Raw genomic sequence first — 25691 nt, 5'->3', positions numbered from 1 at the left:
TTATTAAGTGGCCCACCAGCCCAAAGTTTTGGTGAGCTGTTGAGGGCTGGGAGGGGGTGGGGTGGGCAGGGAGATGCCATTTGACCCTATCTGGCTACCCAGCTGCTGCTGGGAGCCTGAGGAGGGAGGGCTGCCTCCTGTGCTACTCTGTTCTGCTGCAGCTGGGGCTGGGCTAGGTTGGGCAGCATGCAGACTCATCCACACCCCTGCCTCCCACTTCTGTCCAGCTTTCTGTTGGTGTTGCATAGTCCTGGCACTGCAACCACTGGCAGCCAGGCCTGTATGGGATGGGACCAACTAGCCATCCTGCTTGTCCACCTGCTGCAAGGAGCCACTACTGCCATGCAGCTCCAGGAAGTTGGGGGCAGCGGCTGCCCAGGCTGAGTCCCTCCCCTTCCCCCCCCTGTGGCCGGCACGGACTCACCTCCTAATGGTGCCACAGTGGCAGCAGCTTGTTGCAGCAGGCGGATGGGACAGCTACCTGGCATGCTGCATTGTGTCCCATCCCATGCGGGCCTGGCTCCCAGCAGCTGCAGTGCCAGGACTGTACAGCCACAGTCCCAACAGGAAGCTGAAGGGGTAGGGGAAGAGTCTGCACACTACTCAGCCAAGCCCAGCACTGGCTGCAACAGAGTGGAACAGGTCATAGCACGGCCCTCTCTCCTCAGACTCAGCCAGCGGGCTGGGATAGGATCAATTAGTAGGCCAGATATGGCCTGTGGGCCTAATTTTGCCCACCTCTGCTCTATGGTCACTCCGAAGCAGGCTTTGGGCCCTTCTACTTAGCCACAGTTCTGCAGCTTGGCTTACGCCCCTTGAAAGTGGCCCAGGCTTGGCAACACTTTACAGTAGGGAGATCAAACTACACCTCTGTTGTTCTAACACAGTCAGCAGGAAGTCTAGGACCTAAAGTTTAAACCCATGTCAGACCCTCATCTGTCTTTCCTCTACCCCTCACTCCCATCCAGGTCATTCCCTGACCCAGTTTGTTCGACACTGTGCGGACCATTTCCTGAACAGTGAACACAAAGAGATCCGGATGGAGGCAGCCCGCACCTGCTCCCGCCTACTTACACCCTCCATCCACCTAATCAGCGGACATGCCCATGTGGTCAGCCAGACAGCAGTGCAGGTGGTGGCAGATGTCCTCAGCAAACTGCTTGTGGTTGGAATAACAGACCCAGGTATGAGTTCTCCCAGGTTATGATCCATTCATGGAGTTCAGGGGAGGACTGTCTCCTTAGCTAAATCCTTAGCCAGTTGCAGGATGGTCCCCAGGGGCTGATGTTTGCCATATCTCTGGATCCTTTCCAACCACACGAGCTGCAAGAGCAAGAGACAGATTTGGGTGTGAAATCCAAGTGTCTTGCTTAGCAACAGAGGCCACCACTGAGAAGCCCCTTGGTGGCCTGTGCTGAACTGCTTTTGGGTAAATTCCTTGGGTATTTCTTCCTTCATTGGGTCCTGCCAGCTCTAAAGCTTTGCCATGAAAGGTTAGTGGCAGTAGGTCTGTGTGGTAAAGAGAGACAGTGGTGTGCTGGAAGCCATATATCAGTAACAGCAAGGGATTGTGGAAGAACAGAAACTTAAAGTGAGCAAAGACAAGCAAACATGCTCTTGCAGACCCTGATATCCGCTTCTGCGTGCTGGCCTCCCTGGATGAGCGGTTTGATGCACATCTTGCTCAGGCAGAGAACTTGCAGGCTCTCTTTGTGGCCCTCAACGACCAGGTGTTTGAAATCCGAGAGCTGGCCATCTGCACCGTGGGCCGGCTGAGCAGCATGAACCCTGCCTTTGTCATGCCTTTTCTGCGCAAGATGTTAATCCAGGTGAGAGAGGTGTTGGGTTGGGGCTGAGTTGAGAGAGTGAGGTTTGAGGCTGCTGGAATTATCCTCTTCTCATGTGCTTAGAATGGTAAGAGCACCCTGAAAGGGTTCTTATCACTCAGCTTGATACACTTCAGAATCATAAAATCGTAGAAATTACGAGCTGGAAGGGACCTTGAAAGATCATGGAGTCCAACCCCCTTGCTCTGGGCAGGAATACTGCTGAGATCAAATGATTCCAGCAAGGTATCTGTCCTTGAAGACTTCCAAGGTTGGGGACTGCACCACCTCCTTGGGAAGTCTATTCCAGATTCTGATCACCCTTACCATAAACAGTTCTTCCTTGCATCCAACCTGAAACCATCCACTAACAGTTTATGGCCATTGCTCCTTGTCCTCCCCTGGGGCACCTTAGTAACCATTTTTTTTCCTCCCACCTCCTGATGCTCACCACTCACATACATATAGATGCCCACCAAGTCCCCCCTCAGTCTTCTCTTCCCCAGGCTGACAGTCCCAGATCCCTCAGTCTTTCTTCATAAGGTTTGTCCTCCAGGCCCTTAATCATTCTTGTGGCCTTTCTCTGTACCCTTTCAAGATTCTCCACATCTTTTTTTGAAGTCGGCACCCAGAACTGGACACCGTACTCCAGCTGGGGTCTCACCAGTGCCAAGTAGAGAGGAAGTGTTGGGAAGGGCCTGCCTATAGGTTCATGACTTGACATCCATATCTAGAGTGAGCCCTTGCAATTCAGTAGTGAATCTGGCAGTTACCTTCTTCCATAGTGGAATGGAGAGGAGAGCAGAAACTGCAGGTCCCAGTATACATCATTTCTCCTTGACTAAAGTGGCCTTCTTTCAGTGGACAAGGAACACTGTGTGCTGGAGCCTTTAGCTCCATACCCTACACCTCCCTGTTAGACATGGGCTTAGTTTTAGTCCTTTCCTTTTAAAATGCAAAGTAGCTGTAGCCGTATTTTGACACTGCAAGCTGGGCAGTGCCTATATATGGAACATCACATATGGCTACCACAATCACGTTTTCTATGATGCTTCAATTGTGTTTCAGCCAAATGCAGACAGAAGCAGGGAATGGAGTCTAACTGATTTGTTCCTTTTCATCTGTTGCTGCCTAATCTGAAGAATGTCGGCTCTCCAGCCTATCTCTGCTTTGATGCATCTGTTTCCCCCCTCCCTGTAGATCCTAACAGAGCTGGAACACAGTGGAGTTGGGAGGATTAAAGAGCAAAGTGCCAGGATGTTGGGTCACTTGGTCTCCAATGCCCCACGTCTCATTCGCCCATACATGGAGCCCATCCTTAAGGTAGGGCCTCCTTCCACACCCTGCTGATTTTTCATTGGAGGAAGGGGGAGGTATTTTAGCATGTGGATGTGTCCCCTTTACCATGAGCTGTCCTGTTATCCCTGCTTGGTAGTAGCAGAACCAATATAAAAGAAACTGGCTAGAGTGGTCCTTGTAGTAGCACTGATTACATACAACCATGTGACCCAGATAGGATGGGTGCATAGAAGCCATACAGATGTCATCAAAATGTATCGTTCATCTTTGAAATGCTGATGCATGTGAATATCCTTCATGGGATGTGCACTGGTTTGAATTTTTGGTGTCAGAGGCAGAGAAGAGAGTGTTCCTTGCTGGGTAGGGGTGGGAGAGGCTTTCACTGAGGAGTCTAACCTATTTCTATGTCCTCAAACAGGCACTGATTGTGAAACTGAAAGATCCAGATCCAGATCCAAACCCAGGAGTGATTAACAATGTCCTAGCCACCATAGGGGAGCTTGCACAGGTAAGGAACTGCAGCTTTCTGAGGAGGCACCATGGTGGCCACCTTGACCCTAAACCTGTTGCTTTTGTAGAGGAGGGACTTCTCTTCTCTGCTTCTTACAGGTCAGTGGGCTGGAGATGAGGAAATGGGTGGATGAGCTTTTCATCATCATCATGGACATGCTCCAGGACTCCTCTTTGCTGGCTAAAAGACAGGTAAGTATACAACACCCTCATTAAACTAAGCTGCTGTCTGTGATTTAGAGAGAGTCAGATGTTACTGTGTGCCTCTTGGAGCTGGAAAAATGAGCCTTCAGTTCAAAGTGGTCAGTCGTCTACTTGAGAATGCCCAGAAGGGTGAGCCATATTGGTGACTTTACTGTCCATTTCATCTCAGGTAATGTGTGTTCCCTGAACAGCTAAAGAAAGAAGCATGGATAAATGGCTCCCTTAGAAAGCACTAGGATCAAGCTCAGTGCTGTTAAGAAGCTGCCAGCAGTGACAGGGGGCAGGGCAACAGGTCTTGGAGAAGATGGCTCTTTTAATGACCCAGAAGGATGTATGTTGTCAAGTGTTAATGAACTTTTTGCTTTGCCCTGACAGAGAGAAAGTCTCTGGGGAGGCTTTCAGAAAGAGTTGGACCCTGAGATGCTTTTAAGTGTTTTAAAGGGAGATAAATGACTCCTTACAGGATAAGGCAAGTAATAAATTGCTGGTCTTCCATACCAGGTCAAAGCTAACTTTTCTGGGAATGTGTTCATTCCAGGTGGCTCTCTGGACGCTGGGGCAGCTGGTGGCCAGTACTGGTTATGTGGTAGAGCCCTACAGGAAATACCCAACTCTGCTGGAGGTGCTGCTGAATTTTCTGAAGACTGAGCAGAACCAGGGTACCCGGAGAGAGGTAGGAACTCCAATCTCTTCCTCCTCTGAGGACTTCCAGGAGTTAGGAGGGCAGTCCGACAGACAGGCTGCTGAATCCGCTTCTAGCAAAAGGAATGGAAGACCCGTTGCTGGGGCTGAGTGGGGTATAATTTGTTTTGATGGACAAGGCTGTAAAGAAGCTGTGAATGAAGTTGTTCACCGTTAGTGGAATGGAAAGAATTGGCTTGCTGTCTAGGGAATAAAAGGCCACCATTTCTCTTATCACTAGGTCTCCTCATGGCAGCTACCCAGACACCTGAGTTCAGGCTTCATTCATTGTGTTGGCTTTTGCCTGGAATATGGTTTTCACACATTTTTCTTGTTTTCTCCTTTGCTAGGCTATCCGTGTGCTGGGGCTCTTGGGAGCTTTGGACCCATATAAGCACAAAGTGAACATTGGCATGATTGACCAGTCACGTGATGCTTCGGCTGTCAGCCTGTCAGAGTCTAAATCCAGTCAAGATTCTTGTAAGCAAGTGGATGCTGGGAGAAGAGTGCGCAACTTTCACATAATTTAATTTTAAAGGGGCTGTGCTCTTTTCATTCCAGCATAGAAGCTAAAGATGGAAATTACATCATAGGTCATCTGCTTGTTTCTCCAGCCAGTATGGTGGCATGGGCCAGAGAGATCCTAACTAACAGTGAACCTGGGCTTTAGACATGATTCATTCCATTCTGGAGTTAAAAAAAAATCCTGAGAGCTACAGTACAGCAGCATTAACCTTAACTGGGGCATAGACTCCAGCTCTGCCACAGGGAAACCCAAGCAAGTCACTTCTCAATGCGTGTTTAACCTTTTGTTAAAAGTGTCTATTGATACTGATCTGCATTTGAAGGACTTGGAGATCTATGGTGGAACTACACTAAGCAGAAAGGGTTGTTGGTACCTGAGAAAAGGAAAATTTCTTAAAGGTGTTCCTTTTTTAGCTGCTATAAATGCTGGAAGGATGCTGTAGAATAGCAATCTAGTCGGTTTCAGAAAAATGAATTCAAGTGTTTTGTGCACCATCTTTGTACAAACTACCAGATGAGTGGCTTTCCGGTTGCTTTTTCCTGTTCTGTGGAATGTCCTTGTCCTGTGTTGCTGTGTGAAAGGCCAACAGGAAAAGAAGTGACTGACTATAGTGGTAGGGAAAGTGTGACTACATATAGTGCAGTCAAAATAAAATGGCACATGAAGGAAATCTCTGCTCTTTTAGCTACAGTGATAATACTGGGTACTACCTGTAGTAGCAGTACATACATTTGGGGCAATTGGGCAGGGTTTGTTTAGTATTATTAATAATGATACTCAGGTCTTAGTTCTTACTTGCATTAGCTCTCAAAGCACGTTACAGAATTATCGTTATTCCTTCTTTATAGAATGGAAATTTAAAACTTAGGGGAGGAAGTGCTGTGACCCAGGTGTCATCCTCCCTCCCCCCCCCCCGGCCCAGGAGGCCAGTAAACCATGAATTAAATCTGGATCTCCTGTACCCCGGCCCAGTTCTTCTTATCCACTAGGCCAAGTTGATAACATCCGTTAGTAAATGTAATATTTTTATTGTTAGGGTTTGCATTTAGACACCTTTCATTGCCACTTATATCACCATTTCTTGTCCTCTTTGTGTCCTATGAAAGTTTCCTCCATAGCCTCTTTTCTTTCAGGGGAGTACAAATACAATGATTTTATTCCAAGAATTAACCGAGCATCTGAAAGATGTCTTTTTGGACAATGACAAACTTAAACTCATTTCTCTTTTAAAGAGGGTCTTGTAACATATTCTTTTACCTGTCTCACTGTAGGTGAGATTTGGTTCAGGAACACACTGAAGGTCTTCACAGCCTTAGGTCTTTCTGTGGTGTATGTGGATGTATGTGATTCCTGGTCCATTGATTTAAATGAGCCTCTGTCTTGAGGAGTTTCCAACCAAACTAAAACTCTGAAGCCATCTAACAAAATCCTTTTGAGCAGGTGTCCAAGGAGGATCAAACTCCTGTGACTGAGGAGATCAGTAAACTTGTCCCCTTTACAACTGTCATTGGTGTTTTTGGGGTAGCCCTTTTTAAGCAAGCCATGTGACAGATTCAACACAGAGATCTACCCACACCTCTCACTCCCTACCCATGCTTAACCCTGTTGTGTAGCTGTTTACTAAGCAGACAGCTTTAGAGCTGACTTGGTTCAGAGTGGCATCCAGCTGTGGAAAGGTACCTGTTTGCCAGGCATTTGCTTAAATGAAATGATTGAATGGTTTCACTTCCTCTTTTAATAGGAATTTTTTATATTGGCCCTTTCCATTCTTAAAATGAAAAGTATAACAGCAGGTGGAACATGCTAACCTGTGTCCCTACATTCAAATACGTTTTGGAGCCATAGGGCAGTAAAAAGCACCGCTCCCCGCCTCCAGGTTAGCAGGGTGACTGATTTTATGGATAGTTGTGGGGGCAGCTTGCATAAGGGAACTAAAGTAGCTAGGTACATGTGAATATGACCCTGACTAACTTAAGTTAAATTGGCCAATATGGAAATGTCTGTTATAGGAATAGTAATATTGCTCTCTCATCAGCAAGATTTTCTTTTGTAAAATGGCACCAAGTTGAAATACCCCATTTCATGCTTTAGAGCTTAGATTATCTATGGTCTCTTTGGGCTTCTACCCTGTTCTGTTACACAGGTGAAAGCTATGGTACTTCCATCAGAGCTGGTTTAATTTTTCAGGAGTTCCTCTCCTCTAAACAAAGTCCCAATTCAAAACTGGTGAATTGCTAAGAATTACAGTCCAGTTCTAATTTTTAAATGCATATATGAAAAAGACATGGACAAGGGTGCTTCATAATAGTTTATTACAGGGGGCAAATGGCTGGTGAGTAATAGGTTCAGTGTTGCCTGAAGACTTGTCTATGTATGGAAATTTATCAAAAGAGCTATTCTGAAATAGCTTCCAGAGTCTTGGAGCTTTGATGTAAAATTCCTATAAAATGTCTGCCCCCTCTGAGCATGCCCATAGTGTAAACATCCATTTTTCCCCATTAGCTGGTAGTGTTTGTATAGCAGTATTGAAATGCACTGTGTGTATACTGGTGACTCTTCTTTACTTCCTACCAGCTGATTACAGTACCAGTGAGATGTTGGTGAACATGGGGAACCTCCCACTGGATGAATTTTATCCTGCTGTCTCCATGGTAGCATTGATGCGAATCTTCCGAGATCAGTCCTTGTCCCAGCACCATACAATGGTCGTCCAAGCCATCACTTTCATCTTCAAGTCCCTTGGGCTGAAGTGTGTGCAGTTCCTACCCCAGGTCATGCCAACATTCCTCAATGTAATCCGGGTTTGTGACGGTGCTATCCGAGAGGTGAGTGTTGTTCTCTCCTGTCTGCCCCAGAACAGAAATCCATTGCAAAGAGAACATGACTAGCTTTGGGCACTCCTGCACTGTGTGTGTTGCTGCTAAGCATGCTGCAGAAAGTGAGGTACTAGCTCTGCTTTCTTTTGTCTCCAGGCATTGGTCAGAACATCAAGTGCCACCAGTTTTTCTGCTTCTCAGGCTGTTACTGAGCATCCTCCTTAAATGGCCAGCCCCTGGCTCTACTTCTTTGCCAAACCACTCGGCCCAAAAAGTGACTTTGCAGCTAGCTCCCCCAGCCTTCCATGGCCTCTGCAGTTCATGCCCCTGATGCACAGAGAATTTTTTTTGCATGTTGCACTAAGTGTCTTTTAAACCTTTGCCATAGACATGTGCTCTCATCCCCCTTTGAGAGGGATTATGATTTGCCAGTGTCAGCTGATGATTCCACAGAATCATCTTTGCCTCTTACCTAGCAGTTATCAATTGTGCATGACAGCACAAAAACGAGCGTTGGCTGCATCTGACCAAAAAATGGCTGAGTCTAGCAGAAGCTTTTCCTCCTAATACTGAAACTGGTGTGTGTGGGGTGGGATGGGGAACTTGCATGGGTTCCCAGAGTTGTTTGGTACGTGGGATGGGAGCTACATACTTACCCTTGTGTCTACCCTGGTATAGAACTGCAGTTGCCACAGGCTAATTCCCTACCAGACTGAACTACTGCTCAGGTCGGAAGGAGAAATCCTGGCACTCTTGGGTTGGCTGAGTGCCTACCCTTGATTGATCTAACATGCTTGAAAGCTATGCAATTGTGCACACTCTGTTTAAAAATTTTCAGGTAAAAGAAGATGGTGAAAGTGTACTGGGGAGAAGAGCTGAGGTGGGTACACGTGACTTTAAAGCCCAGACGAGGCAGGCCCTTGTCCTGTATGTAAGCACTTCGCAACTCTAAGAGAAGACAACTCCATGGGGGCTCAGGGTTACTTCTCGGTAAACACATACACAAGCCGCCTGTAGCCAGAGACTGATTATTTATTTATTTTTAATCCCTTGTCCACTTGCTCAATTTTCACTGAAAAGCCCTTCCTTGATTTCTCTGAGTATTGGCCTGTATTTTCCTGCTGTGAATAGCAGAAACAATCTATACTAGAAATTTTTTGTGAAAAAATAAAATATAGTAGAAAACACTTGTAAACACTCTTAATCTTTTAAAAAAAAAAAAAAAAAAAAAGCATATATGTATTTGTGGACAAGGGCAGTTGATCCAAACTGACATATTATTTCATATCAAGCTCCAAAGTAAAATCACCACAGTGGTAAGTGTGCACGTGATTGTGTTTTGTTGGATCAAAGGTAATCATGAAACAGACATAGCAAGCATATGGTAGAAATGTCTAGTTCAGTTTTTCTAGGGTACAGTTGGTCATCTTCCTGTGAATTCGGCAAGTCCCAAGATCTCTCTCCTAATATTCCACCATTGTCTTGGTGGGGAGGGGAGAACTATAGAATCCGACCTTAAAATCTGGGTGTGTCTGGCTGGCAGGCAAGGGGGGAAGAGATGTGGGGCTACATTTTCAGTAACAGCTTCCAGATTTTAGTTTGCAAAATGGTATGATGTTTGAAATTCTGCCCATGAGTATGTTTAGACACCTAACCAGCTTGCATGCCTAAATTCCTTTTAGTGCCTGCATATCCACAGTTTGAAATGCTTTCAGTAAATACTGTAAACAACAACTATATGTTTTGAGGCTGTTGAGAGAATTTAGCCCCAGACTTCCTGCTTATAGTAGCTGTGCATGTTGGTCATTATTAGATGAGCTTGCAGTTGGCCTTTGAAACCTGATTTCTCTTGGGTTGCACTGCCACTTGGATAGTAGCACTGAGCACTACCCTCTTCTTCCTCATTCCAGTTCCTGTTCCAGCAGCTTGGAATGCTGGTATCCTTTGTGAGAAGTCACATTCGACCCTATATGGATGAAATTGTCACCCTTATGAGAGTGAGTATCATCCTTATGAGAGTATGACCTTTAGCTGGTGCCCTAGCTTCTTGGAAGTAAGACAAGGTAAGTAGTAATACTTTCCTTTGAGCACATGGAGTTACTCTTGAAGAAATATCAGAGTAAGAATGTTTCTGTCCACTCAGTGGTATCAAAGGGAGAAGGGCAGCAACTGATGTCAGGGAAGCTCATAAATGATGGGCAAAAATAGCAATTCATCAAATCTTTAGAATTTAACAATGCTGTTTTTTTAATCCAATGTGTTTTGAGAGGCATTTTCTCTAGCTGAAGGCCCATGCAGTACTTTGTTAGGGTCATACCTGGACTTTGTTAGCCACTTCTGAATAGATGTTGGGTTCAGAATGGAGCATTGTCATTATAAACATTAAAAAAATTATTTTTCTGCTGCCCCTAAGCCATCACAAACAGCAGTAATTAAAGTTGGCTTTTCCCTACAAGTTAATGGGGCCAGCAGGAAGAATGATGTTTCATATTTCTAGCTGGATGAAAAGGTTTAATATTTGGTTGTAAGCGCATTAAGTGTGAAGAGAAAGAAGCAAGGCATAAATGTAGTATCTTTCTTCTATTTTCTAGAACAGCAGTGTTTCAGGAAGTAGTTCCTGCATGTCAAGGGTGGCATTGTGTGGAAGAGGCTCTAGAATAGACCTGTCTTTGTTATTGCATGATGATTATAAGGGTCCATTCTGACCTGCAGGAAGCCATCCTTCAGGTATCTAAGTGACATGTGCTTGTGAACAGGTGTTGGAACCTATTTGAAGGGACATGGTTAGTGCAAGTTTGACCTCATGTTTTAAATTCTGTGAAACTCAAAATTTAAAAAACCTGAACCAACTGGAAATCATAGACTCATAGAAAGTTAGGGTTGGAAGGGACCTCAGAGGTCATCTAATCCAGCCTCTCTCTCAGAGCAGGAACATCCCCAACTAGATCATCCCAGCCAAAGCTTTGTTTAGTTGGAGTTTGAAAACCTCCAAGAATGGCGCTTCCACCACCTCTCTGGGTAACCTGTTCCAGTGTTTTACTATCCTCCTAGTGAGAATTCTTTCTCATATCTAACCTAAACTTCTCTTGCTGCAACTTGAGACCATTGCTTCTTGTTCTGTCATCTGCCATCACTGAGAACAGTCCAGCTCCATCTTCCTTCAGACCCTACTTCAGGTAGTTGAAAGCTGCTATTAAGGTCCCCTCTCAGTCTTCTCTAGACTAAATAAGCACAGTTCCCTCAGTCTTTTTTCATAAGTCATGTCCATGAGCCCCTTCACCATTTTTGTTGCCCTCTGCCGGACTGTCCCCAGTTTGTCCACATTCTTTCTGTGGTGGTGGACCCAAAGCTGAACACAGTACTCCAGATGTGGCCTCACCAGTGCTGAACAGACTGAAATAATCACTTCCCTTGCCCTACTGGCAGCAAACCTACCAATACAGCCCAGTATGCCATTAGCTTTGTTGGCAACAAGGCCATGCTGCTGACTCATATTCAGCTTATTGCCCACTATAACCCCCAGGTCCTTTTCTGCAGAACTGCTTCCCAGCCGGTCAGCGCCCAGTCTGTAGTGGTGCATGGGATTGTTCCGCCCTAAGCGCAGGACTTTGCACTTGTCCTTATTGAACCTCATCAGATTCCTTTTGGCCCAATCCTCCAATTTGTCTAGGTCACCCTAAAGTGTTTCTGCTTTTTAAAAATCAGTCACAACTGGAGTTTAAAAATAACATTTCCTAGCAGTGCTCAAAACCTAGGTATTATAGCTTATCCTAGCAGGTACAAGCCTGTATATTAGTCAGTAATGAAAATAAGTGATCAGTCTTTTTCTGCATGCACAGAAGTGTGAAAACTAAAATAGAGAATTAATATTCAGTTTGTAATTGCACAACATGAGCTAGTGATAGAAATCAGGAAACTTTGGGATTTTTTAATAATTAACTTAAGCACTGAGAGTTATGTAACCCTTGAGTCTGGAGGATTGTGTAACTATACTGCGGAGCTGAAGAGTACATTTTACTGTGATGCATGCTTTTGAAAGTTTTATAAAAGGAGCATTAAGGCAATTGGTTTATTAAAGCAGAGGTGGGAACTATTATGTTTTGCATGTTGGTCAAAGTTTTCTTTGATCTGGCTAAAAGCACTGAAAAGTAAAAATAAACGATTCTTTTGGGAGCGTTTGCAGATTATTGGTCTGTTGACACTGGGAAGGCAAACAGAGGATCCATTCTCTAGAACTTGTTCCAGCTCATTTTTTAAAAGTTCCTTTCAGACCAGAAAGGAGTTGGGGAAGCCCATTTGTAGGTGGTAATCCTAGTGGGATCCCCTGGCAGTCTGCCTCGATGTCTGCCTAACTAGTGAGCTTGTTCGTGGAAAGTGTGAGGGCAAGAGATCAGGCTGGAATTCTGCTGAAGGTTTTCAGAAATTCTCTTTCTGAAGTTGTTACTACCAAAGAGAAATTAACGCCAAATGAGCTGTTATGGCCTGTGAAGTCCATGGAGATTTACCTTGCTAAGCTGATAGTGTTTGAAACCAGACTGCTGTCACATGGCACTCTCACTGTCTTTTGAACTGCTTGCGGTTCTTTGGAGCTGGCAGAGGACAAGAAATCTGCCCTGGTTTTAACATTTGCTTAATATTCTGATGGTGAGGCTTGAAGGAAAACGGTTGTTCTCTGACCTCTTCTTATACCAGTGTAAAATATAAAACTCCACTCCATATTGCTTTGATATTAATTGGGCACTTCCTAATGTTGGCTCTGGATTTAGGATCCAGATACCTTGTTCCACCCTCAGACCAATCACAACCTTTCCGTTTGATAATAGGCAAATTTATTGATACACGGAGATAACAGAAAAGGAACAATACAAACAATCAATCAGTTCTGTATATCTACCAAATCCTAAGGATGCCATCAGAGTCAAAGTACATGGCCAGGATGGGTTCTTCACTCTGAGGCTCCTTCTTAGGTGTCAGCAGTCTGGAGGTGGGATGCTAAGGCCCACCCCACCCAGTGGGGTGCATGAGATGTGCTGCTGGTATCCCCTCTATCTATGGTGGTCTCGAGGACCCTTCCCAGGGAACGAGGAGAAGGATGGGGAGGGATGGGAGGGACACAATAAGAGGAAAGACTGATGAGGAGGGATGGGACAAAAGGAGGAACAGGAAGGGGGGGTGCTTTTTTACTCTCAAGTCTCCTGCTTTTGTATTCTCCTTCACTCCTGATGCCTTCATCCATGGCTATCTTTGGTTGGTTGTCTCCCTATGGTCACATGTCCACGTAGCCTTCAAGGCCTTCTCCTAATTTGGTCTGTTCCCCCAAAACCAGGATTCAGACCCCCTTGCTGCTCTGCGGTCTTATAGCTGGTGTCAGTTATGTCGTGTTATGGGCAATATGGTACATACTTCCTCCGTTCTCAGGCTGTGTCCTTGTTGTGTTAGACAGCCTGTCTGCCTTGAAGGCTATACGAAACTGCATGCGCGCGCGCGCGCGCGCGCGCGTGTGTGTGTGTGTGTGTGTGTGTGTGTGTGTGTGTGTGTGAGGGAAGGGGGGAGCGAGAGACACCCAGGCTTCTTAGAAATCAACCCCTGCTGCCCATCATCAACCCTTATAATGTATATATCTATACCTATAAGCCAATTCCCAAAAAACAGACCTTTAAATGCCATTTCTAAGCCAACACCTAAAAGTACTTACACTTTCATTTCTTACTAGTCTGCATAAGGGCAGCTGGCATTTAGTTGGTGCTTATGTACAAGACTTTTTGAATTTGTGCATGTTGTACATCAGATCCATTGTAGAGGAAAAGAGTTTGTGTTCATCGGGAGGTTGCAGTCTCTGGAGAGTTGGGGAAATGGAATCTGTCATAAGCAACTAAGCAAGGGACTAGGAAAAATCAGTCACCAAAGAAGTATGTTTCTAACAGCCAAACAAGACAGCACTGGAGATCTCAGAAGCTAAAACAGAGGGTTTTGTAATGGTGGTGGGGTTTCTAACTGTTGTTCTGTATCTAGAAATCACTGTCAGTCTCCCTGGCCCTAACATGCACAGGTTGGCTGTAGAGGGCTGTTTTATTGTCTCCTTCTGTCTTCTGCAGGACTTCTGGGTCATGAACAACTCAATACAGAGCACAATAATCCTGCTTATTGAACAAATTGTGGTGGCTCTAGGGGGCGAGTTCAAACTCTACCTGCCACAGCTCATTCCTCACATGTTACGAGTTTTCATGCATGACGGCAGCCCAAGTCGCAATGTCTCTGTCAAGGTGAGTGAGGCCTTAGGCAGGCTGCATTGTTTTAGGTATAGCCTGAGTGGAAGCATGTGGTGGGGAAGGGAGTAACCAGAGCACAGTCAATTGCTGACAAGACAAGACAAGATACTCTACAGCAGGGGTCAGCAACCCCCGGCATGCATGCCAGAGCATGCTATGCATGGCCATTTTGTTTGGCACACCACCACTGGCCTGGGCTCTGGGCAGCTGCTGCTGGCCAAGGAGCCTGAGTCGCTTGCAGCAGGCAGAGGGACAGCTACAAGCCCTGCTGCGAGCAGCCCAGCCTCCATGGCAAGCAGCAGCTTCCCAGAGCCCAGGCTGTCTGTGGCAGGCAGCTGGGAAACTGCAACTGGTACACTGGGGTCTGGAGCCCTGGCTTGGCTCCGTGGCCGGTGATGGCTGTACGCGTGCCTCAGGATGCATGGCGGGGAAGGGGCCTGGGGCAGTACAACCCCAGCTTCTTCCCTGCCATGTACCCCAAAACGCAAGTGCAGCCACTATCAGCCACAGACCCCTGGCTGCTCACAGCCAGCAATGGACAGACTGCAAGCAGCTGCACAGGGTCCAGAGCCGCAGCCCAGCTCTGTGGCCGGTGGCAGCTGCACGTGAGCCTCAAGGTGCACAGCAGGGAAGGGGCTGGGGCAGTGTAGCCATGGCCCCTTTCCCACTGTGCTCCTTGAGATGCACATGCAACAGCTTCTGGCAGTGAGTTAGACTCTGGATCCTAGTACAGCCATTAGCAGGCTCGCAGCTATCTGCTGTGAGCAGCCTGGGCTTCATGGTGGCAGCAGCAGCGTGCTGGCAGTGGCTGCACATGTGCTTCGGGGAGCATGGGAAGAAAGGTACCGGGGTTCCCCTGCCACCCATCCCTGACATGCCAACATCTTCTAAGCCCAGGTTGCAGGGTTTTTTTGGCACTTGGCCCAAAAACGTTGCCAACCCCCACTGTACAGTGTTGCAGTTTTACAACTTTAAGTTGGGTGGTGTTGGGTTGTCTTCCTCTCCAGCTGCTGAATGCAATCCAGCTGTTTGGTGCTAACTTGGATGACTACCTGCACTTGCTACTACCTCCCATTGTAAAGCTGTTTGATGCCCCAGACGTCCCAATACCGCCTCGGAAGTAAGTATCCACTGTTGTTTGTTTTCTCTTCTTTTTTTTTTTTTTTTTTTCCCCCCCTCTCTCTGTTCCCACTCTCTCTGGGTTCCTTAGTGGTTGCTATGATCTGAAATGGCACTAATTGCTCATTAGTCACTTCCAAAGACTTTGGCTTTCTCTAGTCACCAGTCAAGTGGAAGACCTACTTATTGCTTTGTGTTGAATGCACAGTGCTAGGACAGCCTAAGCCACAGAGAGTGAGCTCATTTGTCTGATATGAGCAGTGGGCAAGCTAATGCTTCTAGCCCATCTTGAATACTGTCAGTACTGTGCTGTTAGCACCCCAGAAATGGAGGTCATTCTCTCTATCGAGGTTGCTGGTAAGACACTCTGAGTAACAATGAAGTGAGCCTTAATGCTGTGTAAATAGCTGAATGCAGGTTGGGCCTAAGCTCTTGCTGCATTGTTACTCAGGATTCATGAGGTAAAAGTAGGCTCTTAATGCCTGAGTTAACAGGCGTGTGTAGCTTGTTAACTCGAGCACTAAGAGGGATTTGGCAAATGTCCGATGCTACTTGCACAGTATAAATGACTGCCTGTCTCACCCTTGGGTATCTTAATCAGCCTCTACTGTATGCTTTATTCTTTTGACATGGACTAAAATAATGGGAGGTGAGAGGAGTTATTAGCCATTGCCCTGTTTCAGGCAATCTTGTAAGTGTTCTCCCTGAAAGCCAAGTCCTTGCAGAAGCTGAAGATGACTGTGCATGTCACCTGTTTCTCTTCAGCCAGCGTGCTCCTTCTGTTTCACTCTGTCAGAGATGATGAGTCTCCCTTTTTTTCTTTGATTTCAGAGCTGCTCTAGAGACTGTGGACCGCCTGACAGAGTCTCTGGATTTCACTGATTATGCTTCAAGAATTATTCATCCTATTGTGCGCACACTAGATCAGAGCCCTGAGCTACGGACACCAGCTATGGATACTCTGTCCTCTCTGGTTTTTCAGCTAGGGAAGAAGGTAATGTCTTTCCTAAGTCTGAAAGCCACCAGAAGAGAGAGGGACTACCCCAAAGTTTATGGCTATAAGATGGAGTATTTATTATGTAGTCAGCTAGGGCCTTAAAAAGATGATACCCAGTTTTGCAATGTTTCCAGTCCATGACTGTGAAATGCAATGGGTTTATTCTCAAAATAAACCAATTTCTATCTCTGCCATCATTTGTTCAAATTAAGGTTTTTTAGAATCTAGTGTTGGCCAACAAAATGGACATGGAATCAGTGGGTATATCTTTAGTCTTGGTGAGATTGGTTAATGAACTTGTAAAACCTTTCCCCTACAGTACCAGATTTTTATCCCAATGGTGAACAAGGTCTTGGTGCGTCACAGGATAAATCATCAGCGGTATGATGTTCTCATCTGCAGGATTGTGAAGGTGGGTTGGTTCATATGAATTAATGCAACAGAAAATTTGGTTGGCCTCAGCTGTAGGATGCAGAGCAACTATTTCCATGTTTTTGGGAGATTAGTTATATTATAATCTGGTATTTTGAGAGTAAAAATGCAAAACTTGTCCAGTATGTAAAACTTGATCCTCAGTCCTTCTGCAAGGAACCAAAAGGGATCCTAAGGTCCTAGTTGGTATCCTTCTTTCTCTCAATTAAATTGTCAAATTGAGCCTTCCTCTTTACCATCTCCACACCAGGGCTAAGGGAGGACTCTTCTGCCTTAATTTTCTGCAGTGGACCCCATGGTTCATAAGTCAGTAACTGCTCCATTCTATTATTACTTGCTCAAGGGGGTCTGTAGCACATCAGTATTTAGTAGCTATCGCAGAGACCCATATAGGGGAGGGAAGTGGCAATGTGCATTTGTGGCTCACTATTCCACAGTGGCATGCCTCAGAGTTCAGCTTTTCTATCCTTTGGTGTTGAGAGTCAAGATTTCTTGACACTTCTGCTGAACAGGACTGGGATGATCTGAGCTCACAGATTCCAAGGTCATCCATGTTATGAAAAGTGATTTCCCCTCCCTTGAGCTGAGCTAAGCTGAATGAGTGAGAGCTCCTCTAACTTGCACCAAGTTGACCCTCAGCAGATCTTGTTCGTGACTTGTGCATGTCAGAGGAAACCTTAATGGTGGCCCTTCTGATCTTCATTCTGAGCCATTGGTTTGCAGGGTTACACACTTGCTGATGAAGAGGAGGATCCTTTGATTTATCAGCACCGAATGCTGAGAAGCAACCAGGGAGAGACACTAGCTAGTGGCCCTGTAGAAACAGGTCCAATGAAAAAACTGCACGTCAGCACCATTAACCTGCAGAAGGTGGGTATGGAGCTCCCTGTTTCAGTACTATGCTGCAGAAAGGCCAGGCTTTTGGTGTCTCAATCCAGGAGGTATGTCCAGTGCCACAGAACAGGGTTTGGGGTTTTTTTCAGTGTTCTCTTCCATTGCTGACTCTCATCCACAAGAGGAGAGTCCACGTGATATCAGGGATTCCCCTGAGAATCCCATATTTTTAAGAAATTCTGAGGTGCTTTGTTATACTTGGAAGATGTCTCATGGGCTGTGCAGCTGCTGGGCTGAAAAAGCACCGTGGGTAATATTGTAGGGCTGTTTCTCCAGGTCAGAAGAATAAGCAAAAGTTCTGGACTGCAAGTAGTAAGCCTTGGATAGGTCTCTGACTTCTAGATATATCTTCATTGGTGCACATCACTATGGAATAGCCTCCTGTCAAAGGCAGCTGTGTAAAGTGTCCTCTGTACCATGTTTGGGGTGTCTAATGTTTGATTAAGTCCCTACAGTATCTGATATTTCCAACTTAGCTGTGAGTGGACAGATGTCTTAGTTGCACATGTGAGACCATCTAGATTCCAGCAAATACTGATTGGCTCAGAAAAATGACAAGAACACTTTGTCCAAAGGTAGCAATAACTTCTGAGACTGATATGTTGGTTGTTGCTTTTGGCAAAATGTGAAAGTAGGAAGTGTTTTTTAGTATAGCCTAATTTTTATTTTATTTTAATGGCTAATTAATCTTTTATGCCTAATGCTCCATCCACTAGCTGCATTGTGTGCAGTGCCTGTTCCCAACAGCAGGCACTAGTAGCCAGCGTTCACTTTGGTTGGCCTTGAAATGTTCACCTCAGACATGTCTACCAGTCAATAAAGACTCTTCCCCACCTGCTTTCAAAAATACAGTGGTACTATTATGTCTGGTCATATATGCCATTGTTTAAGTACTAGCTAGATTCAAAAGTGCTTCTGTATGAAGGACTGAGTTGACCCTGCTGGGTTTGAACATCTAATTCAAAGCATTTCAAAGGTGGTGCTTGAGTAGGGGTATGTGGCACTTAATGTTCTTCATATGAGGGAAAGAAAAGCAGGGGAGGCTTCCTGTGCATGAGGGGAATATATTTGGAAAGATCCTTTGGAGGAGCCAGTAGTCTGAGGAAAGGCACTCTTAGCAAGCAGGGGACAAGCGAATTGCAGCTGACAAAAGGGAGCAGATGCAACAAATTGGAAATATCTCTTCTCTTTGCTCTTCTACTTTTATTCACTGTGAGATTGTGTGCAGGTGCTTCCCTCAGAGCATCTCAGCTATCCTGCTTTTTGTTGCAGGCTTGGGGAGCTGCAAGAAGAGTCTCCAAAGATGACTGGCTGGAATGGCTCAGACGGTTAAGCTTGGAGCTGCTGAAAGATTCCTCATCACCATCCCTGCGCTCTTGCTGGGCCCTGGCTCAAGCCTACAACCCTATGGCCAGGTACAGTCACTATGTATTTCATGTCTCTCCTTGGAGCATCATATAGATGCCAGAAACTGGAAGAAAATGGAAATAGGCAAACAAGGTTCTTTGGGTAAATGTGCTATCTTTTATTAGACCAACTAAATAATTGGAAAAATTGTTCTTTGTAAGATTTCAGGTACAAACACCCTTTTTCAGGCATAGGGAGAGTCTGCTGGTTTTTGTGTGCTCTCCTGGGTGAAATAGAAACCAAAATGCAAAATGCAGGTCTGTGAAAATGCAAAATGTATGGCAGTGAGGATCAGAAGGAATGGGAGACAATAGGTGAGAGACAGGTAGGTGCAGGGGGAGGAAAGGATGGGGATGTTGAACTGGTGATAGAATGTAGATGGAAAATTTTACCAGCTACATTCTATCACCAATTCAACATCCCTCCCCTACCTGTTTCTCACCTGTTGTCTCCCATTCCCTCTGATCCGCACTGCCACACATTTGCATTTTTACAAACCTGCATTTTGCATCTTGGCTTCTGCAGGCTTTCAGGCACAATTTTTCCAACTGTTTAGTTGGCCTAATAAAAGATGCCACATTTACCCAAAGAACCTTTTCTGTCTATGTCCTTAGACCAATGTGGCTACAACCCACAACCCTGAAGGAAATGGAAAGTCATTTAAGAGCTGCTGAGTTGTACAAAATAGAGAGAACTATTGTTTGGGGGTAAATAAAGCAGGTGGAAATTGTACTTCCTCTCCAGTTTGTTGAGGTACAGAAAACCTGAGTAGAATTTTGCCTATTATTGTTTTCATAATTACACAAGGCAAATGTCAATGAAACTGGAAAAAGAGCAAAGTGTAAAATAGCTTGTAGGGTCCCATGTCTCAGATAAAAATTCCTCTAGGCAAATAAACATCTGTGATTTTAGTTCTTTCATAACCTCTATGTCAGGGCTGACTTGTGAGTGCTATAGAAACCACCTATTTATCTCTTCGCTGTGGCATATAAATATCACCTTGATGTGCAGGGGCCTCACTTTACTACTGTCACAAAAGTGTGGCCTGTTCGAGTTTTAATCTTTTCTTTTATAAGTGAATCCTAGCATGCATGAAATAGAAGGATTGATTGCCTGGCAAGAGTATGGGACTTGCTGTGTGGTTAGGCAGCATGCAAGTGTCCTTCATACAGGTCTGCAAGTACATCTCAAACCTCTATTATTTCTCTACTTCCCCTGTGCACTTTAACCTTACCTGCCATAAACCCAGCCATTGCACTCCTTCAGTGAATATAGGTAATGTGGTAGCTTTGTGTTGTGAACATATGACACTTCTCGTCCCCCTGCCGCCCCCATCCCTTCCTACTGCATATAAGGATTTTTTTAAATTCTATTTTAATCTGCTTCGGTGTTTTGTACAGAGAACAAGGCAAGAATCATCTCTCATTTTTTTGTATACCAGCATGGATTGTAGGACTTGGCACAGAAGGAACAAGCGTTTTTAAATTAATCCTTAAACCACTAGAATGTGTTGTAGCTTAGTGGCCTGAGCATGGAGTGTGACACTCCTTTCAACCACATATTTAAATCCTGGCTGGGTATACGTGGCCATGTGTTAAGTAAGGTAGGTAAACAGAGTTGCATGCTATTGTTGTAGGTCTGATGAGTTGAAGCTTCAAAACTGAGGTTTCTGTATAGTAAAGATCCTATGGTATTTTCTGTAGAAGCTAAAGGGGTCCACCTTCTCTTCCTCCTTTTTCAGTGTAGCAGTGACTGAAAAGACTTTTCCGTATGGAGTTGTGTAAGGCAGATGGGGACGTCTGGCATCTAAATGAGTACTGCTTCAATGGACAGTACCAGGGATTACAAGAAAACCTTGTTTAAATCTGTTTAATATCCTGTTTTCTCTGCACTGAAAAGCAGTTATAATTGAAGGTGAACAAAAGCTAAAGCAGCAGCAGCTTTCCCAGTGATGTAATTTAGTCTTTTATATAAGATTCAGTGCATTAGAGAAGTGTGTCCCTAGATAACCTCAATCAGTCTGCCTTGAAGGAGCTGCATCTGCCAATAGCACAAATTCACTGCTCTCCTATGGATTTGGTTTCAGATTTTTAGTACCTCAGCAAGATGCTTAGAACTTTTGAACTTCTTATATTCCAAAAAATACTTGGTTCAACACTGAGTTTCTGAAATAGCTTTAGCAGCCGGCAAAGTGTTGAGCCAGACATTGTGTTTCACACCAGATAATAAGTGGGGGAATCTACATATGCAACTAATTAATGCACAGAAAGTTTACTGCACAGTAAGCTTTCTGTGAAAGCATGTCTATATGTGCACCCATTAGGAGGAAAATATGCTCCTAACAGGAGCAGTACAGGGCAGGGAAATACCTACCCTGTTCTCCTGCCATATGAATGTTGGGTCCCAACCACTGACCATGTCCCTGTTCCTCTGTCCTCAGAGATCTTTTCAATGCTGCCTTTGTTTCATGCTGGTCTGAGCTGAATGAAGATCAGCAGGATGAGTTGATCCGAAGCATCGAGTTGGCCCTGACTTCTCAGGACATTGCAGAAGTCACTCAAACCCTTCTGAACTTAGCAGAATTCATGGAGCACAGTGACAAGGTAGAGGTGGCAGGCAGGGAGCCCTTCTCTAAAGATACCTGGGTGACACTTGTGGCAGGTTTATAACTGCAAGCTCTGTCCTCTTTGTCTACCCACTTTGTTTCTGATCTCCTCTCCAGGGTCCTCTGCCATTGCGAGATGATAATGGCATTGTTCTGCTGGGGGAAAGAGCTGCCAAATGCCGAGCATATGCCAAAGCCTTGCACTACAAGGAGCTGGAGTTTCAAAAAGGTCCCACCCCTGCCATCCTGGAGTCTCTTATCAGGTAGGAGTCAAACTGAACAGCTTCACGCTGTCTCCTCTGTATTGAAATTCCCATGTGCAGCATTGTCATTTGAGAGCCTAGGCTTAGGCCATTCCTTGACCTTTTTAAAGAAAGCCCTTGTCATGTTTCAGATGGTCTGTTAGGAGATCCAGGGGTAGGTTTCCAGATTGCCTGGAGTTTGTAGGTTGTACACCCTCCCCTATCAAGTTCCTTCTACCTTCTGTGGAGTAAAGGTTCCAGTGGGAGCTGTCACTCAGGACTCAGTAACGTCCCTGCCTCCTTCAGTGAGCTGTAACCTGTTAATGACCCACCAGAGCACATCAGGGAGAGGCCTGGGTGTGGGTCCCCATGAAGTAGCTGAGGCATGGAACAGAGAACCTCCAAGAAAACACAGCTGGTGATGCTAAACCAAATGGAGCTTTCAGGACAAAATCTTGGCTTTTAGCTAGTGTATTTTGTTGGGGTTTCAGTGCTTCAGATTGGGCTAATGTGGTGCTCATTCTTGACATGGCAGGAATCTCTAGGTTCTAGAAAAACCCAGTGATTGCAAGGAGCTAGGGGTGTGTCCTCAAAATGAGAGACTTCAACTAGGCCTGTGTGAAGCAGCTAGTATTTGCTTTGGATTCTGGTTTGACTGATTCGGCCAAATCGATTCGGAGTTTTGGCTGCTTCCGAATCGGCCGAATCTCTGAATCACACAGGCCCCATCCCCTGCCCACCCTAGCTCTCAACTCTTTGGGGGGGAAAAAACCAAACAAAAACCCACTCACTGGCTCCTGCCCAGCAGGTAGGAGGCAATCCCTGCTGCCCCCCCACTGCTCCATGCCATGTGGGAGCCCCTTGGCCCCCACGTGCTATCCCAACCCCACCATGGCTGCCCCGCCTGCCCCAGCTCCCAGCCCTTTAAAAAACAAAACAAAAAAATCCCCTGGACTCACCAGCTCCTGCTCGGTGGTGGGGAGGGGGATCTCCACTGCTCCACACTGCGTGGGGGGGCTTTGCCACAAGCCCCTCGGCTGCTGCAGCAGCCGGTAAATCCAGGGTTTTGTTTTGCTTTTTTTTAAAGGGCTGGGAGCTTGTGGGGGGGGTGGACTGGGAAAGCAGACAGCGATTGGGGGGCTCATGGCAGAACTCTCCCACGTGGTAGGGGGACAGCAGGGATCACCCCTCCTCCTGGCATCAGCCATTGAGTAGGGACTTTTTTGTTTAAACAACTGGGAGCTGAGCCGAGCGAGGCAACCATGGGGAGGCTGGGGGAGCGGGCGGGGATCAGGGGTGTGCCTGGGGTGGGGGGAGGCTGAGGGAGCAGGCAGAGGATGGGGCCTGACAGGGGCCCCCCTGCCCCCTACTTACTAGCATGAAGTCCTGGTCCAGCTCCCTGCTGCAGCAGGCGGGGACTGCCCGGATCGCCAAAGCTCTCTGAATCTTTTCCGAATCGATTCGGAGTGCTTCGATGTTGGACCTTTTCATTGGACCCCTGATTTGATTTGGATTTGGAAGGTTCAGCCACTGAATCAGGTTGAATCTCCTCCAAATCGAATCGGCACCTGAAGCTTCACACAGCCCTAATTTCAGCCTTCCTGACTGCAGACATTTTTGAGGGACCAGTTACCAAGCAGCCAGAGTACTTACTTAGAAAATGAAGCAAACCCAGGAAGAGTGTGATTCCCAGCAGTTAATCCAGGCACAGGAAAGGGAGGAAGCTTCTTGCTGTTTTACAGTCTGTACTCAACTACTTGCGCTGGTTATCATTACTCAGATAATCGGTCACTGCATTTGGCAATATGGTGTGAAGCAGTTTTGTCATGTGGTCTCCAGGATCATGCCCTGCAAGCCTGTTTTGTGGAATAATAGGAGGCATGTGAGACATCTTGTTAATTTGAGATGGTATAAGTGTAAACCTATGGGACTATGCCAAGGCAGTGTTGTAAAGGCTATAGTATCAGGAAGCTGCGATGCAAAGGATTCTCTTGACTGGCTTTGTTTTGTTCTTCCAGACCTTCTGTTCCCTTGAAAGGAAAGTTCCACATCATTAACGAGACTGTATTTACCAACATTTTAATAACCTATTCTTTGTATTAAGACATTTGAGGTGTTTGCTGACCTCTTTAAAAAAGATAGCTTAGGAAGCAAATAAATGGCTGGTCCATTTACTTTTGACTTCCTGCAGTTTTGCTCTTGGGACTTGAGTTATCTTACAGAATCTGGCTGAGTAGTGGTAGTAACAGCACTTCTCTGTAATAAGCTAATAAATATCTTTATAATTGACCCAGCTTGCATCTTAACATATCATCAGACCTGGCTTACATCTTAAAATATCATCTGACATTTGGAACATCTGGGGCCAAGTGCAGTATAAATTCCAGAGATCTTGCCAGCATTTACGGACTTGCTGACTTCCGTTTGTGACTCATTCAAAGCTTCTAGTGCAGCAGAACATTCCCTGGTGAGCTTCTTTTCTGCATTGTTAAGTTCAGTTGATTGATTAATTAGTTTTACCTTTAAAAATTGTGGTGAGGAATCCTCCAGAACATCCTTAAGTTAGCAGGGAAAAAAGCTGCCTTTGTTGCTTTGCTTTTTAAAAAGCCATTGTTAGTGTGTATTGTTCTGCTTCTCAAGAGGAATTGAGAATACAGAATATTTCACAGTCACCTTTTCTTTGCTCTTTCACTCAAACTTACTACGGCACATTGTTTCCAACACCTAGGACATACTTCAGTGTCATAAATAAAATGCCAATACAAATGACCAAAAGTGGTGCATAGACTTGTGGTAAGCAGGAGACGGGGAGGTAGGAGCTTTTGCTAATAGCTGACCTGAGAGAGATTTGAACAGAGCAGCTGTATTACAAAGGCTTCTGAATTCTTTGATTGCAAAAGCACACTTCCAAGCTACATTCCCAGTTTATGCTCAGCTGCTTGAGGCTGCATTTCTAGTCACTCCCTGGACTAGGGCTCAGGCCTTCAAAATTCCATGTATTTTGCTCAGCCATTCAAAATACTGCTTGCCCCGCATAAGTCCATTTTACATGCTTGTTTAAGGTGGAACAAGTAAAATACCCTATTGTAAGGTGGAAGAATAGATTTTATGCCTAAACTAATAAACTTTCATGGTAGACCTAGCTAAACTATGCTAGATTAGCTAGTCCTAGCAATGTTTTATCAACTTGCTTGAGGATCCACAGTTCTGGAGAATGTTGCCCCTTTCCCCCTCTCCAGCCCCATTTTTTAGTTCACATCAGGGTCAGTTAGCAACAGCTTTGGATAATACTGTCAATTGCTGTAGTTCCCCAAAATGCTGTTGTTTCTCTTACCTATGACTCATTTTTAATAGTCATAAGCTTATATCTGCCCAGAACTGATTTGACATATTTATACCCCCCTGACTTACCTCGCATGCTGGATTTAGGGTGCCATGGTATTTCTGCCCCAGTGCATTCCAACTTGCGAGCTGCATATTGGTTATTCCTAGCTGCTAATGGCATCCTCTTGATAATGATCAGGACTGAAATGTCTGAAAAGCCAATGATAAAACAAGAGAGGCTGGCATGTGCGCTGCTCCAGCAAGCAAGCCCTGAAAAAGCTATGCACAGTCCCTAGCATCTGCAATTTCCATTCTCACAGCAGAGTTTCATAGTTTCTAGGGTCGGAAGGGACCTGAGCAGATCATCTAGTCCGACCCCGTGCCATGGCAGGACAGAATACTGGGGTCAAACGACCCCGGCTAGGTGATTATCTAACCTCCTCTTAAAACCCCTCAGGGTAGGAGCCTGCACCACTTCTCTTGGAAGTTGGTTCCAGACCCTAGCCGCCCTGACTGTGAAGTAGCGCCTCCTGATATCTA

At 45.5% G+C, this 25691-nt stretch overlaps 1 protein-coding gene across 5 annotated transcripts in view; it reads left to right on the top strand.

Moving 5' to 3' along the window:
- MTOR (mechanistic target of rapamycin) overlaps positions 1-25691 on the top strand; it is a 102933-nt gene that overhangs the window by 10619 nt on the left and 66623 nt on the right. For 3 of the 5 annotated variants that reach the window (XM_019541683.1, XM_019541685.1, XM_019541684.1), the window contains 18 exons: positions 969-1184; positions 1624-1829; positions 3027-3149; positions 3544-3633; positions 3735-3827; positions 4378-4512; positions 4871-5000; positions 7621-7871; positions 8701-8742; positions 9773-9859; positions 13958-14125; positions 15139-15251; positions 16082-16244; positions 16567-16659; positions 17403-17549; positions 18846-18988; positions 21421-21583; positions 21703-21848. In XM_019541683.1, the coding sequence (XP_019397228.1) occupies positions 969-1184; positions 1624-1829; positions 3027-3149; positions 3544-3633; positions 3735-3827; positions 4378-4512; positions 4871-5000; positions 7621-7871; positions 8701-8742; positions 9773-9859; positions 13958-14125; positions 15139-15251; positions 16082-16244; positions 16567-16659; positions 17403-17549; positions 18846-18988; positions 21421-21583; positions 21703-21848 (2509 nt within the window). The remainder of the gene's footprint in view (positions 1-968; positions 1185-1623; positions 1830-3026; positions 3150-3543; positions 3634-3734; positions 3828-4377; positions 4513-4870; positions 5001-7620; positions 7872-8700; positions 8743-9772; positions 9860-13957; positions 14126-15138; positions 15252-16081; positions 16245-16566; positions 16660-17402; positions 17550-18845; positions 18989-21420; positions 21584-21702; positions 21849-25691) is intronic. The other 2 variants (XM_019541686.1, XM_019541687.1) reach the window with 1 other exon arrangement.

This window comes from Crocodylus porosus, unplaced genomic scaffold, assembly GCF_001723895.1.
Source record: "Crocodylus porosus isolate Cpor-Errol unplaced genomic scaffold, CroPor_comp1, whole genome shotgun sequence".
In the NCBI taxonomy this organism is placed as follows: Eukaryota; Metazoa; Chordata; order Crocodylia; family Crocodylidae; genus Crocodylus; species Crocodylus porosus.
This window is presented reverse-complemented; position numbering and strand designations above follow the sequence as displayed.